Source organism: Staurois parvus, unplaced genomic scaffold (genome assembly GCF_062004578.1).
Source record: "Staurois parvus isolate SC_StPar_1 unplaced genomic scaffold, SC_StPar_1.0 ptg000985l, whole genome shotgun sequence".
Lineage (NCBI taxonomy): Eukaryota > Metazoa > Chordata > Amphibia > Anura > Ranidae > Staurois > Staurois parvus.
In genome coordinates, this window is record NW_028318781.1 from 1,148,577 (window position 1) to 1,170,156 (window position 21,580).

General features: G+C 40.6%; 1 protein-coding gene across 1 annotated transcript in view; it reads right to left on the minus strand.

Moving 5' to 3' along the window:
* The window catches only part of WDR35 (WD repeat domain 35), a 108,916-nt gene that overhangs the window by 14,294 nt on the left and 73,042 nt on the right, over window positions 1-21,580 (minus strand). The window contains exons 20-25 of the mRNA XM_089657343.1: window positions 19,159-19,295; window positions 16,485-16,688; window positions 14,185-14,331; window positions 12,031-12,163; window positions 11,385-11,495; window positions 3,309-3,473 (exon numbers count right to left, since the gene is read on the minus strand). Of these exons, the coding sequence (XP_089513469.1) occupies window positions 3,309-3,473; window positions 11,385-11,495; window positions 12,031-12,163; window positions 14,185-14,331; window positions 16,485-16,688; window positions 19,159-19,295 (897 nt within the window). The remainder of the gene's footprint in view (window positions 1-3,308; window positions 3,474-11,384; window positions 11,496-12,030; window positions 12,164-14,184; window positions 14,332-16,484; window positions 16,689-19,158; window positions 19,296-21,580) is intronic.

Here is a 21,580-nt window from a genome sequence, read left to right on the forward strand (position 1 = left end):
TGGTCTTAATGAAATTAACAACAGGTGCACTAGATGGGCAACAATGAGATGACCCCCAAAACAGGAATGGTTTTACAGGTGGAGGTCACTGACATTTTTTTCCCTACTCATTTTTTCTGACTGTTTTTCACTAGTTTTGCATTTGGCTAGGGTCAGTGTCACTACTGGTAGCATGAGGCGATACCTGGATCCTACAGAGGTTGCACAGGCAGTCCAGCTCCTCCAGGATGGCACATCAATACGTGTCATTGCCAGAAGGTCTCAAGAGCATGGAGGAGATTCCAGGAGACAGGCAGTTACTCTAGGAGAGCTGGACAGTGCCGTAGAAGGTCCTTAACCCATCAGCAAGACTGGTATCTGCTCCTTTGTGCAAGGAGGAACAGGATGAGCACTGCCAGGGCCCTACAAAATGACCTCCAGCAGGCCACTGGTGTGAATGTCTCTGACCAAACAATCAGAAACAGACTTCATGTGGGTGGCCTGAGGGCCTTACATCCTCTAGTGGGCATAGTTTTAGATTGTTTTCAGGTATTTAACAAAACATATTTAAGCTATAGTTATATAATGGATATGGGCTGAAAGTGCGCACACTCAGGTTTAATTTGAGGGTATGTACATCCAAATTGGAGAAAAGGAATTACAGCTCTTAAGAGTAGCCATCCCCCCTTTTTCAAGGGGCCAAACGTAATTGGACAATTGAATCAAAAACTGTTTCATGACCAGGTGTGGGCTACTCCTTCGTTATTTCTTCAGCAATTAAGAAGGTAAAAAGTGTGGAGTTGATTCTAAGTGTGGTATTTGCATTTGGAATCCATTGCTGTGAACCTACATCATGCATTCAAAGGAACTGCCCATGCAAGTGAAACAGGCCATTGTAAGGATTCAAAAACTAAACAAATCCATCAGAGATATAGCAACATTAGTAGTAGCCAAATCAACAGTATGGTAATTTCTGAGGAAAGAACGCACTGGTGAGCTCAGCAACATAAAAAGGCATGGATGTCCACGGAAGACAACAGCGATGGATCATCGCAGGATCCTCTCTATGGTAAAGAAAAACCCACTCACAACATCCACACAAGTGAAGGACACTCTCCAGGAGGTGGGCGTATCATTGTCAAAGTCTACAATCAAGAGAAGACTTCACAAGAGCAAATACAAAGGATTCACCACAAGGTGGAAACCATTCATAAGCCTGAATAATAGAAAAACCAGATTAGACTTTGCCAAAACACATCTAAAAAAAAAAAGCTAGACCAGTTCTGGAAAAGCATTCTTTGGACAGATGAAACTAAGATTAACCCCTTCCCGATGACTTCACACAAATATGCCGCCTCACAGAACTGGGCTTTTTTCCGTGGGGCCGCATATTTGTGTACCTGTCTTGTTGCTGGAAGCACGCTGCACAGCGCGTTCCTAGCAACAATACCAGGGTGTCATTGAGTTTCTGGGTCCCGTTCTAACGATCGGGTCTTGGGGCTTCAGATTCCGGGTCACATTATCACTGTGATAGCCTCTGAATGGCTATCACAGTGATCAGTCACTGTGAAGCCCTGCCCCCTTGGTTTTTTTCTCTCTGAATGGAGGAGAGAGATTAATTGTATCTCTCAATCTCCTTGCAGAGAGAAAAAAAAAAACTGTAAAAAAATAAATAAATTCATGAATATTTAAAAAATAAAATAAAAAAAAATCAAGAAAAAAGAAATACTTAGATCAAAGTTTGATCTAGTTCAGTGCCAGGGTTAGTGTTTGGGTCAAGGTCAAAGGTCAGGAGTTTTTTTTGGGGGGGGGGTTTAAATTGGTATCAGTGTCAGTGTGTTTTAGGTAAAAATAAAAAATGCGCACTATTGATTCTGGGCTGTAGTACAAGTACAAACAAAAAATACCATACACATATATGGTATGGCTTCGATTGTCAAGAGCTGAAAAATTTATTTTAGGTTGTTCTTTGGTGGTAAGTTATGGTAGTAACAATAAAAAAAAACAGCTAAATTTAAAAAAAAAAGTTTTTTTTTACTATTTTGGCCCAGTTTTCCTTTGATAATAAAAAAAAAAAAAAAATCTGGGAGATATCCATTACCATTTACCACCAAATGAAAGCCCAATTTGTCCTGAAAAAAACAAGGTATAATTTGCCTGGGTGTACAAAGTAGTTGTGATATGTACGGTTTTACTAACACATGTCAAAGTTGTAAATTTTTACTTAAACGCTAAGATTTGTTTACCCTTAGGCGTGAAGGGGTTAATCTGTACCAGAATGATGGGAAGAAATATGTGTGGAGAAGGCTTGGAACAGCTCATGATCCAAAGCACACAACATCATCTGTAAAACATGGTGGATGCAGTGTGATGGCATGGACATGCATGGCTTCCAGTGGCACTGGGTCATTGGTGTTTATTGATGATGTGACAGAAGACAGAAGCAGCCGGATGAATTCTGCAATGTTTAGAGATATACTGTCAGCCCAGATTCAGCCAAATACAGCAAAGTTGATTGGACGGCGCTTCACAGTACAGATGGACAATGATCCAAAACACACTGCAAAACCAACCCAGGAGCTTTTGAAGGAAAAGAAGTGCAATATTCTGCAATGGCCGAGTCACTCACCTGATCTCAACCCAATTGAGCATGCATTTCACTTGCTGAAGGCAAAACTAAAGGCAGAAAAACCCACAAATAAAGAACAACTGAAGACAGCTGTAGTTAGAGCCTGGCAAAGCATCATGCTCCGGTTGTTGGTTGCAGCTGTTAGGTCCTCACGTACAATACAGGACCATCAGTCCTGCATTGCAGTTGAGGATACTGTGGGTCTGTCCACAACCTGGAGCATGAAAAAGAAGAGCGTGCCAGCTGCTGGGGGAGCAAGGGATAAGATAAGTAAAAGTATTTTACTGGCATCCAAGGGAAAAACAAGCATTTACCCCTTGCAGCAGTGGTTCCCGGAGACAAGCTTTAAGGCTGAGAACAGTGCAGTATCCTCTTTGACCTGCTAAGAGTGTTTCATTAAAAAAATGGTGGCTGTCATTGCTGGCCAATTCCCAATACTTATGGCCTGGTCATTATACTGACCCATTAGCTAACCTAGAACATGTAGTCAGATCCAAAAAGTCAGAGAAGCATCAAAAGTCCTTATCTGCAGGTCAGTGATTCAAAAGAACTGAAACAACTGGGCCAGCACAACAGCTAAGAAATAGAATATTCAGAAGGAGAGCTCAGCAAATGCAGTCCATATTTCTCTTAATGCAGGTTTGCTTTAAGCGCAATTTTTTACAGGCTGTAGCTGACCTAAAATGGGGCGATTACATACCTTGAACAGTAGCTTAGCAGCTTCTAGGAAGTGATTAGCTTTGCGGTAAAGTTCAATTGCATCCAGAGTTTTGTTCTTTTCTAGCAAATGGGAGGCATACTTGGCAAGCAGTGATCCTATTTCTTTCATGTTGTGATTTTTGGCAAGCTCAACGGCTTTATTCCACTGTAAGAAAGAAGCCAAAAGTGTGAAACCTAATTCATATTTTCTATCAAAATTTAACAATAGAGCAATAGTTATGCCATACTGTGTTATACAGAGATAAAATGCATACAGCTGGTAAGCTTGCAATACAACCAACCATTCCCAGTTTTACACTTTAACAGTCTTAAAGTAGAAGTCCGGTCTAAATCTAAGCTTAAACCTTTACCCACCCCCATTCCAATGCTTATATTAACTGGCCTGTAAAGGAAAGATGTGTGAACTTACCTAATCTAAGGGCGGTCTAGTCCAGTCACAAGATCAGCTCATAGCAGCGGCTTCAGGGGAAAGGAGGGAAAGTAGATAACGGATGCCCCATGGGAAGTCTATGGGTGATGTCACTGTCCAGGCACTGCAGCCAGTGTCACTGCTCTCTCCTCTCCCCTGAAGACGCCTGCACCAGGGAGAAAAAATGGCCAGTGAAGACAGCCAGTTAAACCAGTGTTGGTGTAGACACCGCGGGACCGAGAGACAGGTAAGTGGCTGTATTTTAAAACTAAGCAACTACAGTTTTTGTAGCTGCTGACTTTTATTTTTTTTTTTTTTAGGTGGAACTCCGCTTTAAGTTAAGACCGGATTTCTACTTATGCAGTAGGCAGCTGACTTTTTGAACAGTACAACACATCTACTAACATTTTAGATGTATTGTAGGAAGAAAATACTACTCTAATTGAAATGTTTTCATTTATGGATAGAGTGGGGAGGGATAGAATCTCTGTCCAGTTATAATTGCTGCCTTACTTCAGTAAAAGGAATTTTCCCTTGTTTCCTGTCCGTTTAACACCAGAGAAAGAAATGAAGGGAAGAACTGTCAGGCCAAGAAAACACAGACAGCAATAAAAACTTAAAAGGTTTTAACCCTCTGGCCTCCGTAACAATGTAGCGGTCCAGAGAAGGAACCGCAGCAATCAATGGAAGATCAGGAATCTGACACCTATTGGATGAAGGGAATTCTGTGGGCACAATCATGAATATATCAACACAGTGATAATCTTATGTCAAATAATAATCCTTAAATCTATTGAATGTGCACTTATAAACCTACACAGCGATAGTGAAATAGAAACAATGCTCCACAGTGCTTGTGAACACTTACCCTAGGTTCACATCTGTGCGGGTGGTGCTGCTGTGGATCTTTAAGAAAATCCGTGCAGCCGCACAGAGAAATGCGGACCCGCGGGTGGGTGCCATTAGTTCTAATGGCACGCTGCCCGCACTGGAAAATGCAACCATACTGGGAACCGACATTCCCGTGCGGGCTGCATTTTCCCAAGAAGTGCAGGGACTTCTTCCCTGCGTGTCACAGGCATGGGAGTCCATTCAAATGAATGATCTTGCAAAATGCAGCCCGCATGGCCGCATATATGTGAACTGATCAAACATACTCCATGGTTATATATTCCAAACTGTATATATATATAGACAAACATATATTCCGTAATATCCGCAGTGCTTGTGATACTTTATAAAACATAAATCGTGATAAATAGTCCCATGTATTCCACGATGGCTTTATGTGAACAGGTGTAATCACACCTCTATATTCAAGTGTACAGTGCTTTTCTGTATCACCCCATTGTGCTCCTCCACCTCCAACACACTTATGCGCTCACCTTAGTGTTTGACACATAATGACAGGTCAAACTACACTTTTCCCTTTTAACCCGGGCAAGTATATATAAGGTTCAATATCTTCTCACTCTTTGCCAACACTTTGTATGAATCTAATCCACTCCGCAGTCATGTAGTGAAAAAATGCTGAATATAGTGTAGTATGTACAACCAAACCAGCCTTTATTTAAAATATATATATATTGCACTCACATTAAAATGTGTCCTCCTGAGACGCAACAGTGTAAAAACTCACTATACAGTGATCTGCAGATAGTTCAGTTGCTGTAATCCCACTTGCAAAATGGCGGCACGTAGACTTCCGGTTTGCGGCTTGACGTCATCGCCCACCCTAAGCGTTACGTCACAACACGTGACTTTTGTCACCCAATTCTGTGGGCACCATAACTCTTAAGCAGAGCAAACATCATGGTCATGACAGATAAATATTATTTCTCTTCTCTATAGGGGAATCTTTATATTACTTCAGCCATGTGTTCAGCTGTTTTGCTTGGAGTTCCATTTTAATATTTCAGAAGGCACAAGCTTAAATATCAGTCTTTACCAGTAGCTCTGCTGCTAATCAAACCTGACATCTATGCTCCTGACCTTTAAAAAAAAACTGGATGCTGGAAGGAATGGTCCCGCCATCTAACAAAGAAAACTACAACAGGAAACCCCTTTAGCTGTGTCTACAGACAAAACTATACTATACGTGTGTGTGTGTGTGTGTGTGTATATATATTATTTTTTTATTAAATTTGGGAAAGAGTAGGAAAAAGCTAGAACTCAGGGCAGTATTTTTTGTGTGTGTATCCCTGAATATTTCCTCTTATGCAGTTGTCACCAGGTTTCTGTTTTGAAAGATTATTTGCTGTCCAGGTGTTGTTCACCAGGGTAAACTGAGAGGGTCAATCTACCTTTGGGGACATGGGAAAACAATAAGGGTATTCTAACCCCTGAGGTGGAAACAGCCTTGATCAGGGGGGTTGTATGTCCACTTAAATGTTGCCATACCTGCTTTTCTCCTCCTTGCCAAGGTGTCAAGATTGCTTTTGGAAAACTCACTCTCTGTATATATTGTAAACTTTGTTCCACTTTGCCTACTATGACTCACTACTGCCAATGTATTTGCAACTCTAAAGCCGGCCACATATAAAGCAATTTTTACTTACAACCACAGGTTGCAGGGAAGAAAATCACTTGATTCCCTCATCAACACAGTGTTGATGGGGGAATCCCTCCTGCTGAGCCATTGTGAGCTGTCCCCGCAGGGAGAACACAGTAATTATTACTAGCGGCTCTAGCTAGCAATATTCGCATGTAAATTCCGACAGGCTGGCTGTACCAAAGTTGATTATCAACTTGGGTACATTCAGCCTGCCCATACATGGTTTGAATCTCGGCCAGTCCCTGCTGAACCAGCCAAGTTTCGAACCGTCTATGGCTATCTTAAGGTGATTGACAATATTTAGCCAGCCCTCCTTGTACTGCTTCCATCAGCCCACCTGCCACTCTTAGTGGTCCATGCTTCTACCTGGCCTGATGTCCTCCTTCACTGGCTCTCTCTATTTCATTCACCTTCCAAGGAACACTGAAAATACCCTCATCTATCCAATTAAAAAAAAAAAAGAAAAAAATTACTGGCTGGCCTGCCCCCTGGTGAGCTCTTTCTGGTTAAAGGTCTTTCAAATCCTCAATTGTTTATTTGGTACATCACTCGAACCCAACCCTCAGGTTGCTTTGCTGAATCATAACCCCAGAGCTTGATTTACTTTAAGTCACAATGGCAGCAAAGCAAACTATTGGAAAATACTGGAGTTACACAAGCAATGATACATGCCAAAATTGAAGCCACCCTGCAGGATAGAATCCGCACAAATCTGAAGAATTGGCAACCCTGGGTAGATAAATTTCTTCCTCCTGACTTCAAAATAACCCTATTGGAGCCTTGACCCTTCATACTGTTTGATCCTTATATCAGAACGCTGGGTCACTTTTCAGCCTAATCCAGGGATACCCTCCTCCCCCACCCCTAAATCCCTCCCATCTCTTCTTTTCCTACTCTTTACTCTGGATCTACTAATTGACCAACTGCCCCGAGCATTGGTTAGGAAGGGACATTTAGCGACCACTCAGTCTGCATGGTCTTTGTTGCTATTTATCAGTCTGATTTTAGCTGAGAACTTTTTAACATACTAGATTCACTGTGTTTTGAAATTCTATTCACTAACTTCTCTGTGATCTAGGCCGTCGCTAATTTCTCCCTGCGTGGAGCTTTGCTCGGCCCTACTCTTATCATGCATGTTTTCAATGTACACATGCTACAGCTTTCAATAAAAAAGTTTGAATGAGAGAAAAAAAAATTACAATTCAAAGGGAGGAAACAAATTGGTTACCACAAAGCAACACAAACAACTTGATAAATAAAGCTGGCTTTACACATATAGATTTTTTTTTTGTCCAGTCTGCAAGCAAACAAAAAAAAAAAAAAAAAAAAAAAAGATTCAGACATCCATCCTATGCAACTTGGATGGACAAATCTCCCACTACAATTATTGCATTCTGAGAGCCAGCCCTGCCAGCTGTCAACATACCTGAACAGCAGAAGCACCTGACTGGATACAGACACTGTTCAGCCTACAATTCTCCACCTGGCTTCTTCTATTTTTGATTTGAGCGACATAGGAGGGAGGGTGGCAACAGTTCATCAGTTTTGTTCATGGTATGGGCAGCTTAAGGCACTTTCTGCTGCTTTGAACAGTATGCTGCCTAAGACATTCTCAACTTGCTTGTCAGGAAAACGCATACTACTGCCTGCATGCTGTAAAAGCACACATTTTCTGATCACAAAAGGCCTTAATAAGATATTTTTCTTTCTTTGGAAAATAGATCAAGTGATAAACTGGCTGACTCTACAGTGTGTGACAGGTACGCTTAGAAAGAAATGTGGATTTAGCACATTGGAGCTGCTGGAGGAATTTTACAAGTGGTTGAATAGGACCATTTATCCCTACAGGAAAACAGCTGTTTTACCATACATCATTCTATAGGCACAGAGGAGACATTCTCTTCAACCGAGAAATACAGAGGGCATTACAGAGGAACACAACAGCGGTCTGTCATCTGCTGACATGTCTACCTCCCACCTCTTGTGTTTGCAACACAACTTGAAGATGCTCAGAGAAAAGGGCCAAAAGGTCTACACACACAGCATGTCTTTATGACCTTCGTGCCAATAGTTCAATTCTACACATCGTAAAGTTCATGAAAGTTTGTAAACAGTAAAAACAGTCTGCAGGCTCCTATATTAGTAGAACAACCTCAGAAGAACATGGCTGTTACTGGAGGGGAATCCCCAGCAACAAACACATGGTGAAAGTTACCCATAAACATGGACACCTTTTGTACCATTTGCAGGTAATTTTGGGCTCTTAATAGAATGTAGAGTGAGAACTGCAAACCTGGGATCATTCTGTAATGGGTATTTATTTGTTAAAGATTTTATATAAATTATCCACATTTTAAAAAATATTAAAATGAAATTCATCAAAAACCATTAGTGTCCATTCACACCTTCTGCACATATGCATTGTTTGCCTGCACGTTAACATGCCTTTTTTGTGCTACCATTTACAATGAGCTCTGTATGTGCCCATGGACCACAAAGTGTACCTTCATCAGAGCCCCACAAAACAACACATTTTATAATTTCAGTGGGCTGACAATAACCACTTACGCTCCGGAAGGTGTTACCCCCTTCATGACCAGGCCATTATTTGCCTTTTAGCACTGCCTTACTTTAACTGGTAATTGCGTGGTCATGCAACACTGTATCCAAATTAAATTTATATATGTTTTCATATAATATATTTTTTTTTGTATAATATATACATTTTTTTCACTTAAATAGATCGTGTTTGCACACTGGATAGATGGATCTGTCAGTTGGATTGACTAATAAATTCTTTTGAGGCCTTTAATAGCTTAAGTGGTTTCCTTCTCTTTGAGGTTGTTACAGAGACTGTCCTAGTGGCTTAAAGCAGTGTTAAATCCAAAAGCAATCATTTATTATACTGAAGCTTACCACTTCTTCGATGTGATGGCAGCATTATTTTTCTTTTTTTACACTTTCTTTCATTTATTTTCACCTGATGATCTGGCCAGTAAGTCTGTTTTTCAACAGTACAAGCTGTCCTGCAGATGTATCAGTAACAAGGTTGAGACTTACCATTTAACACTGACAGACACAATGATCAGCTTTTATTTATTCATGTAAAACCTTTATCCTTGATGCTGTAACTGCTTGTGTAAATGTAGTGTGAGCTGGAGTTTGGTTTCAATTTGTTAGTATATCTAAATCTGCTCTCCCCCAGATTACCAATGCCTAGACTACTACTGATACTGTCCAAAGGTGCCACCTTTGCTCCTTAGTCCAGAGTGGAGGCACTCCAATACAGGAGGGGATCACCAACTGAAAACAAAGGGATAAAAGCCTAAAAAACTGAAGCCGCCACATCTAATGATTGGTAAAATTTAATAGATTACATTTTGGGTTTGGGGTTTAATACCGCTTTAAGTATTAAAAAACTGCAAGCAGGCAGCTCCCTATGTTTCTTCTGCAATAACAAACACTTACCTTCCTGTTCGCAGTCTTCTACTGAACGCACACTGAGCTGCGCATGCAGCATACATTCCCAGCACACTCCAGTTGTGCCAGAATGACTCACTCCTTTGCACATGTATGGGAAGATACCATTCTACTACTGGCCAATCAAGAGGCCAAAATCCTGGCACCCGTAATCAGCCAGGGAGAAGATGACACCGGCCTGTGAGGGATGTATTGCTGGAAGGTGGAGGCGAGTATTTCTGAGAATTTCGTTTCACTTTAAAGGTCACCTTTAGCATTATCACCTCTGTTCAAATAGAAAGAAGCCAACCCAGGAACCAATTAAGCAGTCTCATGAACTAGCAATGCTAAAGTAGGCAGAGTGATCCTCCTGACTATCAGAGGTGGTATCACAAAATTACAAATCCTGTGTTAGGTAAAACAATCTACCTACAGTACATGTGTGTATTTTGGCTGTTTGCCTGGAGCTCCACTTTAAATAAAGTATTTTCTTAGCAATTATTCCTGCCAAGCTCAACATAAATGCGGATATTTACAGGATTTGATGCTGCATTTTCCATAACATTCCCTAAGAAATCTACTGTGTTGAGATAGAACTAAAATCAGCATATTTAGTCTAAGGAGAGTAATAAGGTGTATCTGTACACATGAATAAAAATTTTAAATATTGCCTTTACCAGTCCTTAGATGTAGTCTTTTCAACACTGCTAATCAAATGTTTAAATAAAACCGGTTTTCATTACCTTATTTTAGACTTGGTGACATCATCACTGGGTGTCTGTGCTTCTCTATGCAATGCAGGCAAATTATTGCTGCTGTGAGGGGCTATACATTACTTCCTGAAAACATCACAGCACCCTGCTACTGAGAAGGGTTATGCAAATATTCTTAGATTGTAAGCTCCAAGGAGCAGGGCCCTCCTATCCCTCTTGTATTGAACTGTATTGTTGCTGTATTGTCTCCCGTTATATTGTAAAGCGCTGAGCAAACTGTTGGTGCTATATAAATCCTGTATAATAATAATAAAATAAATATCAAAATGCCTCAATGAATGTCAGTTTGGAGAGGTGCATGCAGACTGCACTAAGTAATCCCAACATGTGATGCAGACCCGTTATTGCTGAAAGAACTAAAATTAAATAAATGAAAAGGGGTGGGCCAGTGACAGCAAGGCTTGGGGACAAAGAGCTAGATGATGCTGGACATCCACCAGCCATGAAATAAGAGTTTTATCTGAGTTGCTGTAGCTTCTAATGCACACTATGGGGGTTTTAATAAAACTGGAGCACACCGAATCTGGTTAAGCTGTAGTAACCAATCCGCTTCCAGGTTTTATCATCAAAACTTAATTGAAAAAGCTAAAGTTAGAATCTGACTGGTTACCATGTACAGCTGCAACAGATGCTCTGTGATCCAATTTTAGTAAATCCCCCATATGAGTAGCCTACAGTGTGCACTGACATTGGAGTAAGCAATTTTAGTGCAGAAAGGAGCCAGTACAGATGTGCAAGACTGAAGGGAAGACAGGAGTTCAGCTGTAGCTAAATAGTGAGGATAAGAATGAAGATTTAGCGTCTGAATAAGAAACATATTTCAAAACTGTATCTGTGCACTAATATATAACTACTACTTACCTGGTTGAGGTGCATACATGCGTCTACAGCAGCTTTTGGCATGTTACACTTCAGGAAGGCAGCCACAGCCTGCTCACACATCCCTACTGTCACAAACATGCGAGCAATGTCCTGCACAGGAACAATAAGGAACAGATGCTAATCACATTGATATATAGTAACCAAACTACATACGGTAATCCATAATTTTCATATAAATCACTGCTTCTATTGAGGGTCTATGACTCTCTCTGATGTCAAAGCATGTTGTTTACATAGGAACTTGTCAAACTGTTGAATTACACCCACCCACAGCCACAGTTAACTCAATTTGCTTTGTTCCTAAACCATTTACTTTAAATGATCCAGGTTTGTGGGCTTTATAAATGCAATTATCCTGAGGCCCCATGCATTTACATCCCCATACAGTTCTAAAATACAGCAATGTATAAATGTTGATTGAAGCTTTTTTCCAAATATTGTCCTACTTTACATTTTGCTAAAGCTTTGTTTATCAGTACTGCATGAAACTTAGAAGAAGGGGGTATACCTATAAAGCTTGTCCTGAAATTTTGAATATTAGTGCAAACAAAAAAGAATCACAGTACTCATTTGTTTTGTAGCAATGTACTTAATATATAATACAGCAATTTGATGATATACTTACTGGAAGCAACTTATGGTTCTCTGGTAAGGAATTAGCCAAAACCTCAAGTCCATCATAATCTTCCAGCATGTAGTAGCACTCTGCCAATCGTTCCTGATTCCTGCCCTGTATATAGTACTGTACTGCGTTCAACCTACACACAGAGAAAGGTCAGTAAGAAGGCATAAGTCCAATTGAAGCTTCAGGCCTATTTTCCTTTTTATACTCCAGCTTCCTGCTTTCCCACCCTAGGGCCCTGTGTTGACATAGATGAGTAATAGGCTACTCCTTAATCACAAGCATCTTCACATGGACTTGTTTCAACTGTGGGCTCATGCACATTAGGTATCTAACATTGGGTCCGGTCCTCCCTTAAAACACTGACACACAACAGAGGGCAGTATGTAATACATTATTCAATAAGAAATACGAAGGTCATCCATAAGCACCATTATGTTTAGCAATTCATAACAAGAGATGTTAGATCAGTGGTTCTTAACCTGGGTTCGATCGAACCCCAGGGGTTCGGTGAGTCAGTCTCGCGGGTTCGGCGGAGGTGAAGACCCACACCCGACTCATATGATTCGTGATGACATTCCCCGCTTGTCCATCATTGGCTGCAGGTGATCACGCAACATCGCTTAGCCCAGTGGTCGGCAAGCCGTGGCTCGCGAGCCACATGCGGCTCTTTACACGCTTTAATGCAGCTCTTGTGTGCCGGGCGCCCGCTCCCCTCCCTCCTCTCGGGCAGCAGAGACTCTGCAGCGTGATCCAAAAAAAAAAAACAGCCAGGGCAGCGTGCTCAAATGCAATGATTGGCCAGTCTCGCTGCCACTCACATCCTGATAGCCAGTGATTGGCTGTCAGGATGTGTGTAGGCGGGGCAGCGTGACGAACGTGAGAGGAGCTAGGCTCCTCTCACAGTCCGCCCTGAAGACCGGAACGGCGCGGGAATACGGCGAGAGGAACGCGCGGAGCAAAGGTAAGTGAATTGACACAGGGGGGACTTGGCTTACTACTTGCTACTTACTTACTACTACTATATAAGGGATGAATTAATATGGGGGATGAATTACTATAGGGGGGATGAATTACTATAGGGGGGATGAATTACTATATGGGGGATGAATTACTATGGGGGATGAATTACTATATGGGGGATGTATTACTATATGGGGGATGAATTACTATATGGGGGATGAATTACTATATGGGAGATGTATTACTATGGGGGATGAATTACTATATGGGGGATGAATTACTATATGGGGGATGAATTACTATATGGGGGATGAATTACTATAGGGGGGATGAATTACTATATGGGGGATGAATTACTATATGGGGGATGAATTACTATGGGGGATGAATTACTATATGGGGGATGTATTACTATATGGGGGATGAATTACTATATGGGGGATGAATTACTATATGGGAGATGTATTACTATGGGGGATGAATTACTATATGGGGGATGAATTACTATATGGGGGATGAATTACTATGGGGGATGAATTACTATGGGGGATGAATTACTATATGGGGGATGAATTACTATGGGGGATGAATTACTATATGGGGGATGTATTACTATGGGGGATGAATTACTATATGGGGGATGAATTACTATATGGGGGATGAATTACTATGGGGGATGAATTACTATATGGGGGATGAATTACTATAAAACAGTGGTTCTTAACCTGGGTTCGATCGAACCCCAGGGGTTCAGTGAGTCAGTCTCGCGGGTTCGGCAGAGGTGAAGACTCACACCCGACTCATATGATTCGTGCAGTAAATATTCATTATTATGTTTTTGTTTTTGTGTGAAAATCATGTTTTAATGGTTTTGTTCTTTGTTCTTAACGGTTTTGTTCATTTTGTGCACCTATGTATAAATATATACCTATGTTTTGAATTTTAAAAATCATATTTTATTTTTCCAATTAAGAAGGGTTCGGTGAATGCGCATATGAAACTGCTGGGGTTCAGTACCTCCAACAAGGTTAAGAACCACTGTGTTAGATGCTTGAACATGATATTGTACCCTTGATTAATTATTGATCATTAAACTGTGCCTGACAATGAACATCTGCAACAATAAAGGAGAATATAAAGCACAACAAAAGTTCTGTAAAGTAGGATATAAATATTATATGTATTCGTTCATACCATTTCTGTCTGTCTGCAAAGTAATCACCAATGGCGTTATAGGCCTGTTCTAGCAGAGCATCGTCTGAGTCCCCGGACCCTGTTCTGAGCAACTGCAGTACTCTGAACCAGTCACCCAGCTTTATTCTTAGACTGATGGCAAGATCTCTGTAAAGAGTATGAAAGCTTTAGCAAGTCATATGCGATACATAAAAAAATGACAACTGAAAATTTCTAAGGCTCATGAGGTAAAGGTGCAGGTAGAGAATGGCTTGGGTAGAGGACATCCATGCTCCTTGCTTGTTATTTTGGCATTTCTAAGAGGTGAGCTGTGTTGTGTGACAGTTGAGTGTGACAAGCAGAACTATCATTTTCTATCACGTTTTTGGTACAGATTCATATAAAATACATAATTTTTATTATAGAAAAGGTACATAATATATATATATATACACACACACATATATATATATATATATATATATATATATATATATATATATATATATATACATACATACATACATTCACACACAAACACTATATTGCCAAAAGTATTGGGACGCCTGCCTTTACACACACTTGAACTTTAATGGCATCCCAATCTTAGTCCGTAGGGTTCAATTTTGAGTTGGCCCCGCCCTTTGCAGCTATAACAGACTTAACTCTTCTGGGAAGGCTTTCCACAAGGTTTAGGAGTGTATCTATGGGAATGTTTGACCATTCTTCTAGAAGCGCATTTGTGGGGTCAGGCACTGATGTTGGACGAGAAGGCCTGGCTCCCTATCTCCGCTCTAATTCATCCCAAAGGTGTTCTGTCAGGTTGAGGTCAGGACTCTGTGCAGGACAGTCAAGTTCCTCCACCCCAAACTCGCTCATCCATGTTTTTATGGACCTTGATTTGTGCACTGATGCGCGGTCATGTTGGTATAGGAAGGGGCCATCCGCAAACTGTTCTCACAAAGTTGGGAGCATGAAATTGTCCAAAATGTCTTGGTATGCTGATGCCTCAAGAAGTTCCCTTCACTAGAACTAAGGGGTGAGGCCCAACTCCTGAAAAACAACCCCACACCATAATCCCCCCTTCACCAAACTTTACACTTGGCACAATGCAGTCAGGCAAGTACCGTTCTCCTGGCAACCGCCAAACACAGACATGTCCATCGGATTGCCAGACAGAGAAGCGTGATTTGTCACTCCAGAGAACACGTCTCCACTGCTCTAGAGTCCACTGGCGGCATGATTTACACCACTATATCCGACACTTTGCACTGCACTTGGTGATGTAAGGCTTGGATGCAGCTGCTCGGCCATGGAAACCCGTCCATGAAGCTCTCTACACACTGTTGTTGTGCTAATCTGAAGGCTACACAAAGCTTGGAAATCTTTAGCTATTGACTCTGCAGACAGTTGGCGACTTCTGCACACTGTGCACTGCAGCATACACTGACCCCGCTCCATCATTTTACATGGCCTACCACTTCGTGGCTGAGTTGCTGTTGTTCCCAGTTGCTTCCACTTTATAATACCACTAACAGTTGACCATGGAATATTTAGTAGCAAGGAAATTTAACAGATGGGCTTTTTGCACAGACGGCAACCTATCACTGTACCACGCTTGAATTCACTGAGTTCCTGAGAGCGACCCATTCTTTCACAAATGTTTGTAGAAGCAGTCTGCATGCCTAGGTGCTTGATTTTATACATCTATGGCCATGAAGGTGATTGGAACACCTGAATCGAATGATTTGGAGGGGTGTCCCAATACTTTTGGCAATATAATGTGTGTGTGTGTGCATACACACACACATATATATATATATATATATATATATATATATATATATATATATATATATATATACACACACACACATACATACACAGTGAAGGAAATAAGTATTTGATCCCCTGTTGATTTTGAATGTTTGCCCACTCACAAAAAATTGATCAGTCTATAAATCAAAGTGTCATAGATAACACACTATAAAATAGAATATTAAACTTGTGTATACATATATACTGCACTTACACGTTACCACACAAGTAATTTGTAAGTGCAGTATATATGTATATACAAGTTTAATATTCTATTTTTTTAGTATGTTATCTATGGCACTATTAAGGTGCCACTTTATGAGTGGGATTGCAAGTTTTTATGTTCTATCCTTAGACCAAGATATATGCATATCCCTGCATGGTCATGTGATAAGAGAATACTTTAGCAATGAGGGACCATATTTTTTTTTCTTTTAAGACAAGCAGATTGTTGTAGCATACTAATGCCCTTTTTTTTTCTTCAGACAGTTTTTCCATCTCACCTCCTGTCCATATCCAAATACATCCTCTCTGCTTCCTCAAACCTGCCAAAATAGGCAGACACCTCTGCTTGCTTCATGGGCTCACTCTGTAGATTGCCCAGCCGCTTCACAAACTCTATGCCTTGGTAGTCTTTACAGCGTACAAATGCTTGTTCTGCAGTTTGGAGATCCAGTTTCTGTAGGGCAGCCTCAGCTAGTAAGCGCCTATAAAGTGCAAAGTAATGAAAAACTGTTATTTTATTCAAAAATATAGGAACACTAGGAAGCTATACAACAGATAATAGTTGATTCACTGAATTTGTGGACCAAGCCATAGGACAAGGGATAAATCGCTTGTTTGACTTATTAATTCCTGGATAAATTTTAACTAGGGCTATTGAGCTCTGTAAAAAATACTCAATTAGCCTAGAGCATCCTCTCACAATCTTATTGACTTGGAAGAACCCTTCCAATAATTTTCAGGCCTTGGAGAACCTCTGCTTATGTTATATCTGTAACTCCCAGTATATTAGTGTGATCACCGCATGAGGTGCCCTTTTACCTTTGTCAGTGGCAGAAGGATCATCAGTGAGAGAATGCTCTCTTTCTTTGGTTGTTAAATGAAGAAGTGCCTCCTTACATTTGGGTCAATATTAAGAATTCCCCTTTATGGACTGATAAAAAGATTACTGCTGTCAGTGGTTACATATTTGAGAGTCAACAGCAAAGAGACCAAACAGGTCCCAAGTTGCAGGCTGTACAGATTGGCATCAGCCCTGGAGCTATCATGTGGGAAATCAATCTGCCACTGCTGAAGGAACCCTTAGCAACCACTGAATGAAGCCCAGGGTTTCACAGAACCTGATCAAGAGAGACTGGTCTAGAGGGATCTCCTAGATTGTAAGCTCTAATGAGCAGGGCCCTCTGTTTCCTCTTGTACCAAATTGTATTGTAACTGTTTTATGTCTACCTTCATTTTGTAAAGAGCTGAGCAAACTGTTTGCGCTATATAAATCCTGTATAATAATAATGTAATAGAGAAGAAGCTGGTCCTGCACTGTACATGATGACACTGGCAAATACGGCAGCCACACGGGCAGAGAAGAAGAGTAGCATCGTCGGACCAGTCAACAGTACTGGAACTAGCAGCGAGAAAGTCTGTAGAACCCTGTTTCCTTTATGTAAACTGCATTAAAAAAGAAACAGTCATATCCTGAAAAGAAAATGTCTAAAATATTTGATATACGTTCCAGATATCCATGGGGCAAAGGTAAATTTGGCCATATCACCAATCAGATTTTATCTGAATATAAATGAAAGAATCTGGCAATCTCTTATGGGCCACAGCTCCACGTTTCATAAATTGGCCTCTCATACCATCTTGTAACGGTCCTACATGCACTTATGAGCAGAGGAAAGCTACATTATTTGGTGGGGAAAAATCTCCTGAATTATTAAATTTAAAAAAATCTGTGTTTATACCTTGTTAAAAAATGTTATTTTTCCCTGCTAATAACAGTGCTAAAATTCCGGACTAAAATATAGATTTACTGCTGAAATAGTTTTATAGCCTGGGTAGCACCTGGACATAAGGTGTCCATGTAACAAAAAGCAGCTTTGTGGCAGTATTTATTTTCATGAAATACATTGCTGCGTATGATTAGGGCTTCACATGACATTCCAGCACCAGTCTAGACCTCAGTGTATCTGACATTCCACACTGCTCTGCTGGAAGTAACACATACAGTATGAACCCCCTCTCAGCCCGTTCTTGCATTACAACATAAATCATCTGCCTAATCCGAGAACAATGACATAAATTACTTAATGTACAGCAAACACCTTTCAGTTTTTCATTACCCAAAGCAACTCACTACCAGGAAAGTGGAAGAACAAACTTCAAAAGGTACCAAAGCAAAAACAAGTCTTCCTGACCTGGGGGTTTATAAAAACCCAAGCAAATGTAAAGTGAAGGCTTGCTTGTAAGGGCCAATTAAATCCCAGCTGTCATTTCCTTGATGCAGTTATAAAGTAAATATAGGATTGTATTACTTAGGCATGGAACCTGCATTACTAAAAAGAATGAAGCATATCCTAATAATAATGTTGTGAAGTGCAGGGAATGGGGGTTAGAACATTGATCTCAGAACATTCTAGACATTTTGTTTCTCCCTTTGTAACAAGGATCTCCACACTTTATAAACATAGGGCCAATTTACTGTCCTTCAAGCATTAGGGGGTCCAGACTGTGGTAAACAATTCCTCAAGCTTGGTGGTCAGTGGGACTAGAACAAAATGATAGAACACCTGTGGTCAATAGGAGGAGGAATAGTGCCCCAACAATTCCAGTGTTTTCAATGTGTTTCTGCATGCGAGTTCACACACATTTTTAACATGTCTGCAATGCATTCTATTGCTTTTATTCCACAGTTTTTCCCCCACTTGTGTTTATGTATGTTCCGATGTGTTTACATGCATTTACTTGTGGTGCCCCATAGCCCTGATTACTTCCTAGGTCTCATGATAGTGTAACTGTACACAGGGGATTAATTGTCTTTGAAAACATAAGTGGAATATGTAGAAATTAATTAACAAACTAATAAGAAATTAAATATATTTGAAAAACATTACTAGCCCAAGCATTGCAAAATGCACCCCATGCTGATAATTTAAAAATATTAACATCCTTATCTACCAGAGCCTTGGATGAGGGTTGTCCTCTATAAACTGGGATGCATCCTCAATGCCAACCTTCTCAATTAAAGCCCGGCTGTCTCGCAATGACCGGATTTCAAAATTAATAATGTAGTCCTTGTTAGGGTGTTCAGGATCCTAAATGGGAAAACCAAAAATTTAAATTTTACAAACTGTGATCTACGTGTAAACATTGCTTGGAGAGGTATGAAAAAAACAGACTGAATATCTATATAAACCGAAGAACAAAAAATGTTGAATGTGGTGGCTGCATTTTTTTTTCAGGCTATTTCCCTTTATTTTCACCTGTTGATTCCACCAGTAACACACTCACTCACTGTTCTGTATCCATGGGGAGCAGTGCTGTCATTCTAGTGCAGGACTACAGAACAGTTCCCCCTTCCTTCTTTTCCATAACATAAGGCTACTTTCACACTGCAAAGTTGGAGTTTTTGCTGCATTTCCAGGGCTTTTTTCACCTGTGAAAAAAGGACATGAGACTCAAAAAATGCACCAAAAACACAACCGCAGGTGTGTTTTTGACACATTTCCATTCATTTCAATGGGAGGTGCATTTTTGGTTCATTTTTTTACCACACCTAACATGCAGCAACAGGACTTTGAAAAACTCAACAGACTCGCAACTGGCCAGTGTGAAGAGTTCCATAGAATTTAATGGTCAAGCCTTTTCTTTCACTTTTTTATTGCAAAAACGGAAGAAAAAATGATCAGTGTGAAAGCAGCCTTGAGGGGAAGAGTTCCCTCATCCACAGAGGTAACCTGGGCAGAGCTGATAAAACTCCATGGGATTTCAGTGCAGCAGAGGCACAATGTTGTCCACCTAAAACAGTAAGTTAGAAGCTGAATAGATTTCTGGGACAATCAACAGGTATTTATGTGCTTTTCTCAAACGGATATAAAAAAAAACACTTTCAATGGCATATTTATTAGACCGAAGAGAGCTAATAAAAGAAGTTAATTGTTAGGGTTTACATACACATTAAACGATACATAATAACCACAATGCATTAGGCTATGGACATCCACCTACCAAATGAGAAGGAACTACAAAACAGAGATGGGTTTATTAAAAAAAAAGCAATCATTCTTAGATATAGTAGCTTATTGCATGAAAATAGATTTCACTCTGCTGAAGACAGATCATTACCAGACAAATTCTGCTTTGATGCTAAGGATTACTGTACCGAAAGTGTATCTAAACCCAAAAGAGGTTGTAATATAATACAGCTTAGTAGTCCTTAGCTGTGATGGCTGTATTAGTTTTCTTATTTTACAGGATTGTTTTCCTTTAATTCCACCTGGTAAACATGCCACTAACACACTTCCTGTCCTACAGTGACAACTCTTACCTTACTTACGTATTATATCTATACAGGATAAAGCAACATTGTCGCAAACGCGCGCATCCGAGAATGACGCGGTGCAACCATTTTGGTTTCAGACTCCATCTTGCTAAGGCTATCCATTTCTCCCTCATCCTTCTCCTTCCCCCTCCCTTCCGGAGAGGCACAGTGCCAGATGTGTGTGTAATGGTTATAGGTCAATGGCAGGCCAAGACATCCCTAGTTCGGTGCCGAGTGGTCTGTGGAAATTGTAGCCTCTCTCACCGAAGCCAAGATAAGGGCAGTTTTTCCCAGAGAGCCAGAGTCTCTCTGTTGAAGAACCTGTGTAATTTCACACCTCGTAAGGAGATAAGGCAGCTCTCCCAGGAATTGAAAGAATTGTAACCTCATAAAACCTAGCTCAGCATAGGTGACAGGATCAGATAACTTCTGGTAAAATCAGTTTTTTCCCCTATGTCTCATATCTTGGAATAGGGAAGACTTACATAAAAACCGGGCACCTCGTCAGATGGCCAATGAGCAGACGAACATTTTGATGGGTCACTCGTCCACCACAGACCATCAGGGGAGCCAAAACATAGAACTCGTACACTGTGTAACGTACGTCATAATTCATATCTATATGATCCTCAGGCTTATCTGCATAATAAAATACCCACGGGTGGACTGTAGCTTGTGCAGATAGGAAATTATGGAACAGAATATGAATTATGAAAAGATGCTGGCTCCAGTTTAGGGTCCCGCCTGGCGACCCCTCCCTGCACAGTGGATTGGTTTGTTATTTCAGAACCACCCCCTTCCGGGAAACTTTAAAACAGGCTGTCAGCCTAAGTAAGGGGAATTGAGACATCTCCCATTTTTTCCATAGTAACAGCGGGAGATCAAAGCACCATTCTGCTCTAAAAAACTTGGATCCGCTTACATCCAAGGCTTAAATGGCAAGTAACTTAACCCTTTAACTTCTCCGTTATCTCTTTGCTGTGCTGTGTTCTATGTATATATATTTATCCTAGTTACATCTTCTCTGTACATATTTTTATTGCACCTGTTTGACCCTTT